At 36.3% G+C, this 17,661-nt stretch overlaps 1 protein-coding gene across 6 annotated transcripts in view; it reads left to right on the top strand.

Annotated features, from left to right (window-relative positions):
- XIRP2 (xin actin binding repeat containing 2) overlaps positions 1 to 17,661 on the top strand; it is a 69,542-nt gene that overhangs the window by 33,107 nt on the left and 18,774 nt on the right. For 5 of the 6 annotated variants that reach the window (XR_012507013.1, XM_010971411.3, XM_074363830.1 and 2 more), the window contains 3 exons: positions 15,536 to 15,646; positions 16,504 to 16,576; positions 17,513 to 17,643. Coding sequence is in view for 5 of the 6 variants with exons in the window: in XM_010971411.3 (XP_010969713.2) it covers positions 15,536 to 15,646; positions 16,504 to 16,576; positions 17,513 to 17,643 (315 nt within the window). In the remaining variant the exon portion in view is untranslated. The remainder of the gene's footprint in view (positions 1 to 15,535; positions 15,647 to 16,503; positions 16,577 to 17,512; positions 17,644 to 17,661) is intronic. The other variant, XM_045507608.2, reaches the window with a different exon arrangement.

Raw genomic sequence — 17,661 nt, forward strand, 5'->3', positions numbered from 1 at the left:
GACGTTCCTTCTTTGTACCATATTCTTACATTCAGGGTTTGATTTTCATCCTCTCATGCTTATTTCTTCTTCGTTTTCTTTATCTAGTATCTACGCAGTACTGAGTAGCTCTTTGTGTATTAATTGTGGCATCCCGGAAGCTTCCTTTTTTCTGGAGTTGCTTATTTTTTTTCTTTTTAAGTCACTTAAGTAGGGAGGAGCAGGTGGAGCTCTAAAAGTCTGGTAAATAGGTAATTGCTTTCACGTGAAAATGGGGCACTGACTCTACGTCAAGAAACTAAAGTATTCCTGACCTTTGCTCCCTGCCACCAAGTGTGATGTGGACCAGTAGGGAGCTGCAAGACAGCATGTATCTTTCCACATACATCTGCTGTTGCAGAAATCCTCATGTAAACATGAGCACTTTAGAAGACTGTGTGGATTTGGAACAATCTCTGGACAATTTTAGGTTGATACAAAACGTTTTTGACAGTTTGTGACAGACATGATCTGACATCTGTGTGTTTTAGACTCTTTAAAGGTGACCTGTAATTATTTTCTAGCAAACTAAACATATTTTAGCAGCTAAATGTCCACATGGCAAAGCATTTCTCATATAAATGTTTTAAATCTGCCTTTAGCTTTCTGCCACATACATAATTTTTCAAGGGCGTAGGTTCTAATTAACAACCCCAGCCTAATCTAGATCTCTATCAGCACACAAGGGTGCAGCCAAAAGTGTCTTGTGTTGTCTTTTAGTTGTATACATGGTTTTAAAATGATTACTATAGCACAAAGTAACCCCACCCCAAATGAGGCAGTTTCAAGTAATGGTTAGGCTTGCTGGCTCCACAGTCAAGACAGCCAGGTTTATAGTCCCCTGAGTTAACCACCTAACCTCTTCTGTAAAGCAAGGATGAAGTAACAGGCATGTGTTAAGAATAAAATGAGATGGTTCATGTAAAACTCTTACTAGAACGCCTGGTGGACATTAGCTGTTCACTAAGCACCTGCTATTGTCATTAGTAGTACTGCCACTAAAGCATAATACAGTGGTAATTATTCCCAAAGTAGAATGCAATTCATAAACATTTTATGCATATGTAAAGTGACAAAGAAGGATGGCACTGTTCTGTGCCTCACACCTTGCCTTTCTTTTTGGATCTTTGCCCCAAGAGACAGAATCATTTCCCAGGAGCTCATTAGGTAGTTAAAGATTGGTTTCAAATTAACAGCCCTGTACATACTTTGCAACTGGAGACCTCCTGCTACTCAGTCTGTGTCTCCTGTCTTCTTCCCCGTATCCACCTTCCTATAGTTCTGTAGGTCTTGGCAGAACCCCATACTTTTTTCTACAGAAACTGAATGGAAAATAATTATATTTGGTTAAAAAAAAAAATCCTTGCTCAAGATGTGAAGTCAGTTAACTGTGTTTAGTACTGCTTTTCCCAACTATGAGGAAAACAAAAGCGAAAACACAAACTAAATTGTGAAAATGTATTTCTCATGATGAAAGGAAAGAAAGCCCTCTTCTACCTGCCCCAACAAACCACTGATTCTTCCCTTGCTTGCATAAGGCCTGCATGGGCCTAGTTTGTCTGGAAATGCACCCCATAGTCCTTATGAAGCCCCTACTACATGACTCTACCTCAGGTTTCCCTGGGTTGGGATACAGGAATGTAGTGGTAGTGGGTTTCAGCCTCTGTCTGCCAGTTTCCACATCACTCAAGACCTGAAGCAAGACCTTTTCAGAGCCCCCGACATGTCTCCTCCTACCTTTTCTCTGTCTGGATTAGGATTTGGAATTGAAATGCTCCCCCTGTTAGGCAGGGACATGAAATCTCAGTGGGAGCTCTTGTCACCTAAGTCACCCAGGCCCTCAGGAAGGTAGCCCTCGACTCTGGTGGTACACTGGAACTCCGTGGACAGCCCAAGTAATTCTGATTGCATTATTCTGGCTTGTGGTCAGGGATCAGGGGATTTTATAGCTCCACAGAGGATTCTAACGTGCAGGAATGAACATGGCAGGGCAAACCTGAGCCAGGATTTGTTATCCCAGAGATGACCACTCCCCATTTAGTTTCTCATCTGAGGCTTCTCCTCTGCCTCATTCCTCACACTGAAGCCAGGCCCTTCTGTTTCTATCGACATTTCTCCTGAGATGCCTACTGCAGTCAAAGAATAGAACAAGGACTGCAGAGAACCGAGAAAGCAAGGGCTTAATGAAATCATGGTGAATATAATAAATGTCAATCAGCCAAACAATCAATTTACTGGTTCTCCCAAGCCCAACTAACTACTTTGTTAATGGCAGGCAGTATTAAAGTAGTGGGGTTTTTTTGCAGATTTACAAAGATATTTGAATATTAAAAAAAACTAAGTAATGGAATGATAGAAATGAACTCAAGAAAGATATATCAAAACGTTTAAAATAAACCAATTAAAATAAAAATAAACTAAAAATGATTTATTACCTTAGGCTACACAGATATGCTAATAATGAATTAAAACAGATTTAACTGTTTAACTTATTAATATTGCCATCTTTCATTGAAAACTTTAATTTCATAGGATTATACAATCTGTATACTTAATGTTTCTTGGGTTTGTACCTTTGACATTTCTGTACAAATAATTTCTGAAAGACATCAGACTTGATTATAAAGTGATAAACCTTATGAAATCATGTAGTCACATGCTCATAGACGTTTGGCTCCTTAGGCAACTAATATGTAGACTCCCCCTGGGATACCAGGTGTGCACATAAAGCACAGTGAGACCGTCCTCTGTGATCTACTGGCATTAATCACATTACTTTAGAGCCCCGCACTGTAACTCTCAACTTCTGCTGTCCCCAGATGAATTTGATGGTAATTGCTAACTGTCTGCTGAGGCGTGACCATGAAGTCTCAGTCATGGTCCCTTTGCAACTTCCAATTTCAGCTTCTTTTGCAGCGTCTGCTGGTATATGCTGATGTAGAGAGATTCACTCCTCTCTCCCCTGGGGCAGCACTGTAGGCCATCCCAGTGCATCCTTATAAAGGGAAACGCATTGCAACCCCACAGTGTGCAGATATTAGCAAAGCATTTTCCTGGGTCTTTTGTGGAAACTGTCTTCTTGATGAAACAGTGTCATCCATCCAGTACATACATTCTGCCTGGATTCCTTTACTGTGCTAAAAATAAGCAAACAAACTAATCTGCCTGTGGCTTGGAGGGTTTAGAGACATTACCATATGAAGGCAGCCCTGGCATTGTTTCTCAGGCAGTCAGGGCCTCAGTGGATAGTACAGACAGTCGTAAGGAAGACTGAGTTGCAAACTCAGATTCAGTGCTTCCAAAAAAATCTTGAATGGGTTGCCTTTCTTTCTGCAATTCATCTTATTTGTGCTCCAAAATAAAATTTGTAGGAGCAACATTTCCCCAGTTATTGGAGTATTACTACCATAGTGCCTCTTCTTAATGGTACTGTAAGTTTTCTATCTCCATAAACCTATTTGTTCTTATAGAACCCAGGTTCAGTTTCCTTTACAGAACACAAGTGCACTTACAAATGTACCCCTCACTCCTTTAAAATAAAAGGAATTGGGATTGCTTTAGGAAAAAAGGAATGGTATTGTTCTTATCACCGGACCTGGTGTGGTTGAGAGTGTCACCTGGACCCTTTCCCCAAAGACACAAAGTCACAGCACAGTGTTTCATGTTCTCAGGGCTTCAGTGGGTGATCTCAGAAAGTTTTTGATGTTGATAAAGATGTAAAACACAGATATTTCGACATAATCAAATTTTATCTCTTCTCTTATGGGAGGGAGTAGCTATTTAGAGAAGTTGGAGTAGAAAAAGTACATTTGTATAGCCCCTTCATCAATCTGAAGTCTCCTGTTAGTTTTGAAATATAAATGTGCTCTTTGTCAAATTCTCAGATACATAGACAAAATATTATAATATACTAACTAAATTTATTTTCTTGTTAAATTTTAAAACAGAATGGCAAGATACAGAATTTTAGGTTCTGAGAGTTTGCTAGTTTGTGAGGAGCAAGGAAAATTACAACAACAAAAGACACCATTAGTATTACCAAATCATGATGTTTGCAGAACTTAGTAAAATCTGCAAAATGTTTTTTCCACATAGTTACCCTTATGAAAATGGGTGTTTTCTGTAAGCACTTGACATCAGAGGATATTATTAGCTTTTTCTGCTGCTTCTGGGTCTGATATTTCTCAAAATAAACCCATCCTCATGGGTCTCCGAAAATGATTGGATTGAGTCAAGCTTGTCTGTTCTTTTGGATGTTCGTTTATTTATTAGTTTGCATAACTGCAAATGAATTATCATGCTAAAAAAAAGAAACTGGAAGAACACAAGTCCTGAGCAAAGAAAGAGGCATTCTGTCCTTAGTACCATTTTATTGCAGAAATATGTTTAGGAAATTCTTCATTTTTTCCAGCTTCTTTGCAAATCTCAACATCTTGGAACCCTGAGTAAGATTACATCTCCTTCTAACAGCCTGTTCTTATGCCTTTTCTTTATCCCTCTCTATCCTGACTGATCTACCCATTATGGTAAGAAACAAATCTTTGAGAGGCTCCTTCGTTTCCAGCTTCATCAGGACAGGGCACATCATGTACCAGCCACTTGATGGACACCAACAGGGGGAGCCAAGTGCACAGTCCATCTTCCTTATTCTTGGGTAAATATCAGGGCTTTCTGGAGACATCCCGCCAGGGCATTTGAAATTCCTTCCTTCGATGCTGCACTTCATCACACTGGATGGTGTATGGAAATGTTTGAGGAGGATTTAGCGAGCTTCAGTGAAGTTAGTACTTGAGGCTGCGGTTCTGTTTGTGAGCCTTTTATCATAAACATTTCATATCATTATTCTAAAAACATCAACAAAGTCCCCCCAGATCATATTTTGTTTCTTTTCTTTTGGAGGATCAAAAAACTTTTCTTTTTTTCCTCTCAATTCCTTTTCCTTCCCATATTTATTTTTTTCCAGGCATTTCATTACTAGAGAGGGGATTATGATAATGAGAAAGTGTACCATCAAGTCTGGGTACAGAAAATAGAGAAAGAAGAAAAGCAATAATTTGTGGGGAAGCAGGAGTGTGAAAAAAATATAAAGAATTATAGACACATTCAGAACTACTTTTTCTATATCAGAATCAAATGCAAATATGTTGATTTCCTCCTATAAAAAAAACTGATGAGACAGGCAATATCATTTTACACAAAATGCAGGTTAAATTACTTAAGTATAACGACTGTAGGTTCTGTGTTTGGCACCCAAGCTCAGTATAATCTCTCTTATAATTTTGAGATATGTGATCAAATATTTCTCTTTTACTATGTCATACATAGACCACTATACTTGAAGTAAGTTTTAAAGACTATCACTCCTTATCAAAGCCTGTTTGAATCTCATCTGCTCTGACTCATCCTTATGGAACTAACTTGATCTTCAGTCGTGAATCTACAGTTCTGTCCTTTCCAGTGCACTGGAATTGATAAGCACAATTGGGAGGAAATCTAGTACAGATCAAAGAGTATGTCATTTAGTGTCATTTCATCTGATTTGTTTCTCTAAATCTATAGGCATTAAATCACTCAAGTTTTATTAGTTATTGATGTATATTTTTAGATAAAATGATACTATTTAAGCATCTACTTAAAGCAAATATTTCTTTGTCCTTTTTTGTAAGAACCTCTTTTCAATTTTGAGACCCCTCTAATTCTGACATTGATTTTTATATTTCTTGAAACTTTGCACTTGGTGACCAATATTTTATTGATAGAAATGTTTCACTGAATCACCAACCCTAAAATAAATAAAGAAAATTATGTAGTTACCTGATACATTAGTGAAAAGGGTATTCTGGTGAAATGATTCTTTAAAAGTTAATATGCAATAAAAATTACTGCATGTGATTATTGATTTTTGGATTCTTTGAAGGCATTTCAGTGCAGTTCTTCAACATATTCAGCTACTTGAAAATAATGACTATCTTTCTTGTCCCTACTTTAAATGCACTTTGGTACACCGTTAAGTGCACGTTGAGCACATCACTTACTGCTTTTAGGTGTTAACAACATTGATTCAAAACAGCTGGCTGATGGAATTCTTGTTCATCACTGTATTCATGGTATATGTTTGGAATTTTCACATCTTGCACAGCATTTTCCCTTCAACTCCTTTTACTGATTAAGTCCATGTGCAATCAACATGTAGAATTTAAAAATGGTAGAATTCTAAAGAAATTAGATGTTATAAAGTATAAAGGGCCTTGTACATTTCCTGACACGTACACCACTCAATCAGTAGTAACTCTTTTCTGTCTCCTTCAGTGCTTCCCTAGTCTCTATCCCAGCAGATTACAAATGAGGATTCTAAGTTTCAGTTGTGATTTACTTACCTGACTTCTCCTTAAATTAATGAGAAACTCCAGCCCATAACCCAACATTCCTGTCTCCACTTCAGTCTCTTTCCATTCCCCATGTTACTATTAGATATATTGACCAGTGGACCAGGGAAATTACAAGAAATTACACTTTTATTTTTCTTGTGTTCTCCTCATTTTGAAGAAAGCCCAAGCAATCAGAATAATTAACTGTAGCCATAATTAACCATTACCTGAAATGCCTTGCTTGCACAGATAAACTTGAAATGCTTACATCAGGTCCAAATCTGTTTTATTGTGCTTCTTTCTTCTGTTTGGATTTTATATAAGGATTTCAAATGTATTCCTCCCAGTGAACAAGACTGTTGTCCAAAAAGACTCAGAGGGACAGTGAAAGAAGGAGGCAGGTTGTATGATGGGACCTCTTCATGACCCTTTTAGCAGGCAAATTGTACTGTCTTCAAGTCTTCCTACAGGAACTTGTAATGCCGCGTGGAATATACATATTGCCAAGAAATAAGCCCAGATTAATTTCATCATAAGACACGAATGGTGATTTCTACTATGTTATCTGTTGTCAAAAACGAGCAGCATCCCTTTCCTTGTGTTTTTAACTGATTTCTGTTTGGTTAATAAGACCTCAGTGTTTATAAATAATACTTTCTTAGGAGAGGTAATGTACATTTTTCATTCTTCTGGACATCTGAACCTCCTTCTGTACTTGAGGATGCCACCACCTGAGGAGGCAGAGCCAGCTTCCACTAGGAGAAGCTGCAAATACCAAGCACTTACTCTCCTGGACCTAGGACCCAGGCTTGTGAACTAGACTGCACCAATCAGACACCTCCAGCTCAGGCTTTGCATAAAGAAGTAATAAAATGGCATGAGAAGCAGGGACAATGCAGAATCCATTTTGGTGATGGCTGGTGGCAGGAGATTAGTGACATCAAATTTCAAGAAGTAGCCATTCTAGAAGCAATATCATTATAATATTGATGGCTTCAGCAGTGGGTGGGTCCAGTGTCAGCAGCAAGGGAGGTTCTGCAGCATGATTCAAAAGTATTACTGGCCACAAAACCTCCAAGTCTTATTCTCTGGAATCCTGGTGAGTCCACAAAATGCATTTCTGCTATGTCTCTTTAACAAATTACCTTTCCTGTTTAAATCGGTTAGAGTCTGATGCTTGAAATTAGGAGCTGTGACTGATAAAAGGATATGTACATTACCAATCTTAATGTTCTTAATTATAGTCTAGGTGAGAGTCACACAAGAGCCTTTTAGGAAAGAGTTAAGTGTGTGAGAAGAATTGTGTAGCAGAAGATTAAATCACTGTTCACTGACTCTTCACTGGGTGTCAGTTCATGAAAGAGGAACCAGAGAAAATCTGGATAGGTAATCAGAAAGCCACTCTCTGGCCATGTCTTTATAGAAATGTCCATGTCTTAGGGACCAGAAGGATTTAGAAGGGTCGTAATATGCATAAGCACTATCTTGCTTCTTTCCCTTTGAATAAACCCCCAAATCCATTACTGCTCTGGTGGAAAAAAATTTACATATTAAACTTGCTTTTTCTTTAGTTTCTGGGCTTACTTCCATAATGAAAAAATATATGGCAAAATTCATTGACATATCCACAATCTACTTTCATTCAATCTTTTTTTTTTACCTGTTTGCTGTGCATCCTGAGTTACTAAGAAAATAGCTGACACAGTGACATAGGGAAAATATGCAATGAATATTTGTTAAGTAAAAATAGCAAATACTAATGTTCCACTTATGAGCCAGGCTTTCACATATGTTAACTGACTTCCTCACAATAACCTCCTGAGACAGGCACTATTATTATTTCCTCTCCGCCTCCCCCCCTTTTTTTTTCTTGACAAGAAATGGACTTATGGAAGAACTAAGTAACTTGCCCAAAGAAAGGAAGCAAATGTGATCTTAATCCAGGAAGGCTGACTCCAGAGTCTGTTTCTTATATTTTTTTATTCAGCTGATAACCATTAAGCCCTCATCACAGGTCAAGCACAAAAGATTCAGTGATGAGTATGATATTGTTTTACCTTCAAGAAGCTCACTCTATGAGAGAGAAAGACTGTAACAAATAATTTCAAGTGAAATATGATAGATTCTATGATAGAAAATATAAATGAGGTTTGTTGAGACACAAGAAGGTTGTGATGAACTTGACTCTGGATGAAGGATGGTCCAGGAGGGACCTAAGAGTGAAGAATGCTTCAGCTGAGACTGGAAATAATTTTTCATAAATATAGAATTACATTTGAGGTAAAAAGGAACAACTTATACAAAAGGTAAAATAGCATGATGTGTTTGTGAACATAGTGGGGCATAATTGAGGCATGATGCTACAGATGTAAGCAAAGGCCAGATAACAGAAAAAATTATATGCCATAATCAAGAATTTTTACTTTATTCTAACTAAAAACCATTGAAGAAACAAACAGGGGTGTAAGACGAATAGATGTGCATTTAAGAAAGATTTTTCTGGCTGTATAGGGTTGATATAAAGGGGGTCAAGGCTAGATGGAAGAAGGCAAATTGGGAGACTACTGGAATAGCAGGTTAATTAAAAGACTTAAATGGGTCAGAAGTTTTAGGGTAAAAAGGGCATTGACTCAATAAAGATAGAATTGGCAGGGCTTACAAATCAATTGGCATTGGTGGGAAGGGGTAGTAATGAAGAGGTGGAATTCTTCTGTTTCTCATTTTGGTTTGCATTAATTAACACTAAATATATAACATAAAATACATGTTACCCCAGTTTTCTTTTTCTTTAAAAATATTTTCATTCTTTTTGCAAGCTTTTTATTTTCAGTTTCACTGCTTCTTGAGTTTTAGCCCCTTTTATTATATTTTTATGATTATTTGTATCCTAGTACCTCTTTGGTTTTAAGATGCCTTACATCTATGTTAGGTTGAAATATTGTATACATGCATATATGTGTGTATATATACATATGTAACATATATCTACATAAAAGTTCTAGAAAGCAACTTTTACTGAAAATTGAGTGTTTTTACCTATCTTGTTTTTTAACCCAACTGAGAGTGCATCTTTTATATGTTCTTATGAATCTTCAGCATTTTTGGATGCTGGGGTATGGCTCTATATATAACACTTTGAGGAAAGAAGAGGACAGAGTTTTAGCTGTTAAAGATGGCATTACTTATTCAGAAACCTCTTTTTGAAGCCAAATATTCCTGCTTTTCAATTGAGTATTTTGTATTAAAAATGATAAGTTTTGCTCTTTATAGCTAAATATGACCAAAGCATAATTGCTTTGAGTCAAGAAAGAGTTGAAATTAATTGAATGATTGCACTTCTCTCAGAGATTTATACAACAAACCTGCATAATTCATGCATGTGTATACATTACAAATTTCTCTCAAGAGAATTTCAAGAGCCATTTTTATTTCATGAAACATATATGTATATATTTTATATATTGTACAGATATAGAGATAGATGAATAGACAGATGCTTGATAGGTAGGGAGGTAGATAGGTAGATAAAACTTTCACTAAAACAATACTGACAATGCCTAGCAAAATGCTATAGAGAGAGTTGGTGCTCAGTAGCTGTTGACTGAATAATAAATATATGTATAGGTGAAGCTATATAAGATCACTCACATTTAGGGATGCAGTGATTTGAAGGGAAAAGTCATTACCCTAATTTTTTTCTGGATATTTTGCATCATCAGTCTTAGGATCCAACAGTCCAACTAGGTCACACTCACAGCCTTAGGCAGGACTGCTACTGAACCAAGTAAAACTGGAAGCTTCACTTCTAAATATATTGAATTATACGAAGAATCACAACTTACATTTGCCTTGATCCTTCTTTCCCTTGGATAGTCAAAATAAGAGTAAATGATTGTCTTTCATTATTATCATAAATATCTCAACTTAATTTTTGAATGTCACAGTAATTCTACCCAACGCATTCTACTGCTATCTGTACATGACACTTGGCAGCACATCAGATTCATCCACTCAGTCAATAAAAACAATTCACTAAAAAAAGAATATACAAACTAGTTTGTTTAGCACTGTGAAGATCCTTTTATGAAAAGACCACTTGAAAATAAATGTTTCGATCTTGAAAGGTTCTTTACCTTTTTGTATGTGTTTGTTGCCTTTGTGTACTTTTTGGTTTCTTGATATAGGCTTGTCCTCCCTCTCATGATGCCAACTACTCTTTACAACACCACAGCACTACCCACGTTCTTCCTAGATGTTCTGATCACTTGCAGTGTTATCATGAGGCCTCTTCTGAGCACACGTTGTCAGCAATTGACATGTTGTTGTTATACACATCAGCTTCAGTAATGCCACCTACCAATTAGGAAATGCTCTGTATCAAAGATGGTCAGCCAGAATACCAAACAACAAAATCATTGGATCATGAGGGAAAAAATAGAATCTTAATTTTTAAACTAGATTTGTATAAAATCAAAAAATTTTCACACTCCTAGAAAAAAGAGTGACTATTTGCCTATGCATTCACTCCTTGATGTTTTGGGGGGCATCTACTCTCTACCAACAAGCTAAATGTTGAGATTTGAGGATGCATGTGTTCAGTTAAAGGAGAGGGTCATATTATCAAATATGACTGTGAAATGTGATCAGCAGGTAATAGAGATATGTATGACAATAGAGGAATACAATAAAAGTAGCAGGAATAGTTAGCTGTGCGTGGAAAGGTCAGGAAAGGCTTCAAAGAGAAAATAATTTTTGAGCCAAGACTAAAGTGTATAGTGAATTTGGAAAAGCCTACTGTGAAACTCATAACCTGGGAATGTCAATTTTTATACTGTAAAAATTTAAAGTAAATTTTTTTTAAAATAAAGAGAGAGAACTCAGGGTGAAAGAAAACATGTCTACATTTGAACATTTCCAAATCTAGACAAACACAATATATCAATCATAAATCTGTATAGTTATCACTTAAAAGAAAGAACTGATTATTCTTTCAAACCTTGGCTCAGTCTACATTTTTGCCAACATAAATAGCACATTTTGGCATTGTTTTTGTCTGTTTGACAAAAATGCAAATAATATTAATATATCATAACCCTTTCTAGTTTCATTAAAAATGAGGTTAGTGATGGGTAAAATTGCTAAATTGCTGGCATTGAGCATGAACTGTTTTTTCCACTCTAGTGAGGCAGCTATCATCTGCTATCCTGCCAGTCTTTTACCATGTTTTTTCTATTGGGTACAATTCTCAGAGTCACAATAATAGTGGATCACTATAAAAAAAAAAGCCTGTCCTTTTCTTTCCTTACTCATTCTGCTAGAATGAGTTTGCATTTTTATTCGTAGAAATGTACACTGTTTTCTTCCTGTAGTGATAGTAACAATGGCAGGTTGGGTAGGCAGAATGTGAACTCTTTCCTGTGCTGGAGGAATCTCCTTAGGAGACGTGCACATCAGTGATAGACTTTTGTGATATACTTGGCTAACCTATGAGCTGGCATCAGATTGGTGTGAGCTACACAAACGTTATAACATTGTTTTGTGACTGTGTCACATTTTCTCCCTTAGAGTCCAAAATTAGAGCACGTGTATCCTCTGTGTTTCTTTCTTTTAATAGATGAATAAGATTTTTTTTTTAAGTTTAAGTGTGATTTAGTAACTTAACAAAGGTTATGGCACACCTAGTATAAAGGAGAGAGTGAGTACAAATCTCCCATTCCTGACTTTGGTTAATCTACTTATGAATGAAACTGCATTTTTCTTCTTGCAGCCTGATCCATATTTGAATTTAATTTCTAAGTACCAATGTCATGAATTGTTTCTTGTGAATTTATGTGTGGTGTTCTGGCCAGAATTCTTCATTACATTTTATTTGTGTGATTTGATTTTTCTTTCCTGAGCATTATGATGATCCAGAGTTTTATCTAACCCTACACCCTATAGACACCAGCAATTGGGAAGAATGAAAGTCAGATTTAAAATCCAACTAAACCAGTTGCAAAATGTGAAACACAATAAATAATGGAAACAAGATCTTGGAATATTTTAAGACAGACTTTATGAGAATTGCAGAAAACAGGGGGCAGTAAAATTATGCGTTGACACTGATATACCAAACTAGTGTAGCAATTACGGTTCTATTTAGTACTAGTACGTAAGTGCTGAAGTACGAACTTTACAAGTCTAAACTAAATTTATGTACCCTTGTACTGTTTATGTTGTGCCATCTCCCACAAGAAAATATACTTAGAGATGATAGACGTGGATTATTTTTACCCAAGTAGATACACATTAAGTATAAAATGTTTGCCCCCAAAAATGATTATTTTAAAATATGTGTCAAAATAAGTTTATTTACTGTTTTTCTCATCCCAATATTTTGCATTTGTCTTTCTCAACATACAAATCCACGTTACTAACTCTGTTCTTTCAGCCTGACAATTAGCAGCAAGTATCAGAAACAAATTTCTATGGTTCCAGGCAGGTTTTTTAAAGAGGGTCAACTTGATGTTAAATATTAGTAAGTAATGGAAACAGTGACCAACTGAAAAGTATATGTCCCAACTGGAATGATTGGCCATGACTTTGTTCCAGCAAGCCACTGGTTGTTGGAATGTGAACCCAGTGTTGACAGATCTTCAAAATTTTCAAAAGTAGGCAGAAATCTTGACTTTTGTAGATGTTAACATTTTTAAAACTTTAAAAAAACATTGAGTGGGTCAAAGAAGCTGGTCTCTGGGCCATAGCTTGTCATTTGGGCCTCCAGGTAGACGTGATTCTACAGTAATGATGAGAGTGCCCTTCAATAAGGATCTGGGTACTGGTCAGTTTCCCACTGTCCCCTACTCTTTCACTGTCAGTCTAAGCAATACTTCTTACTTCTCAATGTGTCATTAGAAAGCCATAGAATATTCTCATTATATTCCTATAGACTTGCCACAGTCATACAGTTGTAATGGAAAGAGTTGTTTTCTGTACCTGTGTATTTTTTCTATCTGTGGTTTTCAGTGACTGTTACTGTTCCCCTCAGCCTAATGTTATTGATATCCTGAAGTAAAACTGAATTATGCAAAGTTTCTTATTATATGGAATTAGGATTCTTTGCATTCAAAGGAAAGCATATGGATTATTTATTTTCTATACTCCCTCTTAAGAAAGTAAGGGGCACATTTTGCTTATTGTTCTGTCCTCACTTTTAGGACATTCTCAGGCAAATAGAGGGTTGAATGAAGTTAATTTATTAATGGAAGTTTGCTATTTTAATCATTCATTCATTAAGTAAACTTTCCTTAGCACAAACTGCATGTCAAGCATGTTAATAAATATGATTTGATATATATGGATAACTGACTAGGGCTAGAAACCCATTCTGCTTAGGAAAAAATTACCTTGTCTTCAATTTAATGAAATATAATCTACATTTTTTTCAACTTTATTGAGGTTCAATTAAAAAAATTATGGACTATTTAAAGTGTACATTGTGATATTTCATATGCATATACATTGTGAAAGGATTCCTTCCATCTAGTTAATTAACACAGTCAATGAAATATAATTTACATTTTAAATGGCAAACTTATATTTTGGTTTCAATTCTCTGTAGGACTTTGGGGAGGGTATCAACTTTTACTTAATTCTCCTTCCTAGAAAAGTGTGATAAGATCAGATCATACTATATTATCTCTAAGCAAATGTCTAACTGCCACGTGGTTAATCAGAACTTTAACTCTGTATACCAAATACCCTTAGGGGGAAAATGCTAGACACTACAAGTCCACTAGCAAAAACATAAGAATCAGAAGTCAAGATCTCATGAGTTAATTTTGAATTTATTCTTGGTTTAGAGGAGTAGAGTTTGATAGCTTAGCACTATTTAACTCCACGTTAAAAAAAAAAAAACTTTAATGCTCCTATTTGATCAATAATAATAATAATGCACCTTTACTCACTTGACTATTCCCTAATAGGACAACTTTTTAAAAAATCCCATCTCAAAAACAGTATTTGTTAGTCATGTAGACATCAAGAGCAAAGTGGACTCCCAACTTCAGAGGAGTTTAAATACCTGTGTTCTTGGAGAATCATCTGTCTGTATCCTTATTTTCTGATGTTAAGATTTTTGGCAGTATGCCAGCTACTGCATCAGATCAGTTAATCAATCAACCATATACTTGTGTCAGAGCACAGCCATAGTAACAGCAGGGCTGGATCACTGAAATTAACAGGAGCTTCAACCTTCTAATTCAGCCAGAATCTCCTGTGCTAACTTAACCAAAATAAAAAGTAACTCCCTATGTGAAGATGGAGAAATACACACTAGCATAATGTGGCTTGTTTATATTGGTTATATTTAATGATTATATTCTTCCATTGAACTCTGGATGTGTCATCAAACTAGATGCCCAACTTGAAGAGGGAAATATCTTTCTGTAAAACAAAAATCTGACTCACAAACAACAAAATACATTTCAGCAAGGATTTTCACTTGCTATCTGAGATTCATCTCTGTCATACTGAGTACAAGATGCCTAATTAACGTTTGCTGCTTACTAAGGGCAGTAGGCAGAATAACGGCTCCTGGAGGTGTCCATGTTCTAAACCTCAGGATTTAGGAATACGTTGTTACGTGGCAAAGAATTCAAGTTGCAGATGAAATTACTGCTGCTAATTCACTGACCTTTAGACAGGGAGATAATCCTGGATTCTCTGGATTAGTCCAATGTAATCAGAAGTGTCCTTAAAAGTGAAAGAGGTGATCAGAACAGAGAACCAGAAAATGTCAGAGTGAGAGAAAGCTCAGCTTGATAGAGGAGGGAGGCCATGAGCCAATGAAAATGACCAGCCTCTAGAACTTCAAGCAGCAAGGGAATGGAGTCTCCCCTAGAGCTGGCAAAGGAACATATACCTTCTGACATCTGCCAACACCCATTCAGGGTGAGGCCCATTCCAGGCTTCTGACCTACAGTACTGTAAGATGCTAAATTTGTGGTAATCTGTTACAACAACCAAACTAATACACTGAGGAAATTTAATTTATTTTTCAGAAGACTCTATCATTGAAATTCCATTAATTAAAAAAAAGTTAAAAATTCCAGACCTTTCTTAAGGCATTGTCTATTCATTCATTCGCTCATTCATTCATTCATTTTCAGGAGGTAATCTGTAGCAGCCAGGTCGACATTTCAAGAAGCAGCCAGGAAATGGAAAGAAATGAACAAGAAACTTCCAAAGCACAAAAAATTGATGTTGTTGGAACAGAAATGGTAACTACTTAGAAAGATAACAGATAAAGATAAAGATAATTCTGACCTTGTTATAAGCAATTGCTTTTATTGTCCTTTATGTATTTAATATCCGTACACATCAATGTCTCTTTTCCCACTGTGGAGTTGATGTTCTTTGAAAAATAAAATGAGCACCCTAAAAATACAAGTGCACTTTAGGTATTGTCGACTGAAACAAATGTGCAGCCTAAAACTTGAGAGTTATGTTTTACTTGGTAGGAGGACTTGAGCCAGAATGATAGCCTCTCAGATCACTCTGAGGGACTGCTCCAAAGAGGTAGGAGAGGAGCTAGAATATATAGGAGCTTTACAACAAAGACCAGGTAGTTGGAACAATAAAAGATTACTAGTTATCCAAAGAAAAACAGACATCTCAACTTAGAGAATTTAGTGCTTTTCTATGTATGGGAGGAAGCAAACATTTGGGCCCATTGAATTCATTCCTTTGACAAGCATCTAGCTCTCTAGGGCCAGTATCTTGTCCTTTATTATTCTGAGTCCCCTCAGAGTGCACCATTGTGAGTGGCTGCAGAGGCTGGGCTGCAGGCTTGTCTTCACTGTGGTGGGTGGCAGCAGTGGCTGATGACTTGATGACTTCAGCATTCTTTGTTTACTGATATGGTTTGCAGTATTTTTCATTCACAGTATCAATTCATATGTGTTCTGCTATAGCATGAGCTCATGCATTAAAATAAATGATTGAGGTTTAATTAGCATTTCTCAATGTGCACTGAAGTCAGATGAAAAATCACTGTGAAAGGAAGAATATGTGTGCAATCCTGAAATAACTAAATTCTTAAAAAGAATTACTTATTTTAAATTATCTTTAAACACAGGTCTCTCATCTTGGAAAGCACACCAAGGAAATAAATCAAGCTTCTCAGCTCCATCAATACGTTCAAGAAACAGGTAAGAACATGGGGTAGAGTTGACCCCAGCATACCTTTTTCCTATTGATGTTTCTGTGTTTGAAGGGAGGATTTCCGAAGCACAGTCCTTCCCACTAAGTTAGTAACTATGACTCACGATCCCAAAAGGGAATGGGTAGTAGTACTTCTATTTACAATTATACTTAGGTTTGCCTGTGGTATGAGATGCAATAAGCTTCTAAAAGAGTTCACTGCCCTTCAGCCCTATGATGTATTCATCCTCAAAGCCTAAAAAGTGGTAAGCCAGCCACCTCCGAAATGCTTTTTGCCTCAGGGATCTAGAATCAAACTTGATGTTGATCAGGCTCCCTGAGAACATAAAAGCTATTTAGAGTGTGTTACTTTTACTAACAGATTTAAGCACTTTTAAGTCAAATTCCCCAACCTGCAGATATGAGATTAGACTACAGACAACTCTATGCAAGTTTCTGTTATTGAGTACAAGGTGTTTTGCCTATAAAAGATGAATGAGAAGTTTTGCTGTCCTGAAGAGCTAAAAGGGAACATTTAAGCCAACGGTGACCCAAACATTACTTGACAGTATCTGAATTTGGTTTTACTTGAGTTTTGTTTAAGAAAGTCGATCTTCCTTTTCTGTTCTTCTGCTGTTCTTTTTATTGTTTTCTAACTTTTATTATTTTTTTCCTGAGCATAAGAGTAAAACATGCTTGTAGAAAATTTGGAAAATATATACAATTAAAATAAACAAGTTTCATCATATATGCCACCATTTTTCTTCCTGTATTTCTTGACAGACTAACTTACATAATGAAATTTTGCCATATGTATACATCTGTATCCTGAATATTTGTACTTAACATACATTATGAGAAGTTTCCCCATAGCATTATAATGCCTTCTCAAACGTCATGTTTATTAGCTACATAACATCCCTGGTGTTCTTTTCTGATTGTAGTCATAGATACACCTGAGGAGGAAGAGATTCCAAAGGTTTCAACTAAGTTTTTAAAAGAGCAATTTGAAAAATCTGCCCAGGAAAAGGTCCTTTATTCTGACAAAGAGACAACCCCAGCCAAGCAGATTAAGGTAAGATGGTTTCTCTAC

The sequence above is a fragment of the Camelus bactrianus genome, chromosome 5 (assembly GCF_048773025.1).
Source record: "Camelus bactrianus isolate YW-2024 breed Bactrian camel chromosome 5, ASM4877302v1, whole genome shotgun sequence".
Classification (NCBI taxonomy): domain Eukaryota; kingdom Metazoa; phylum Chordata; class Mammalia; order Artiodactyla; family Camelidae; genus Camelus; species Camelus bactrianus.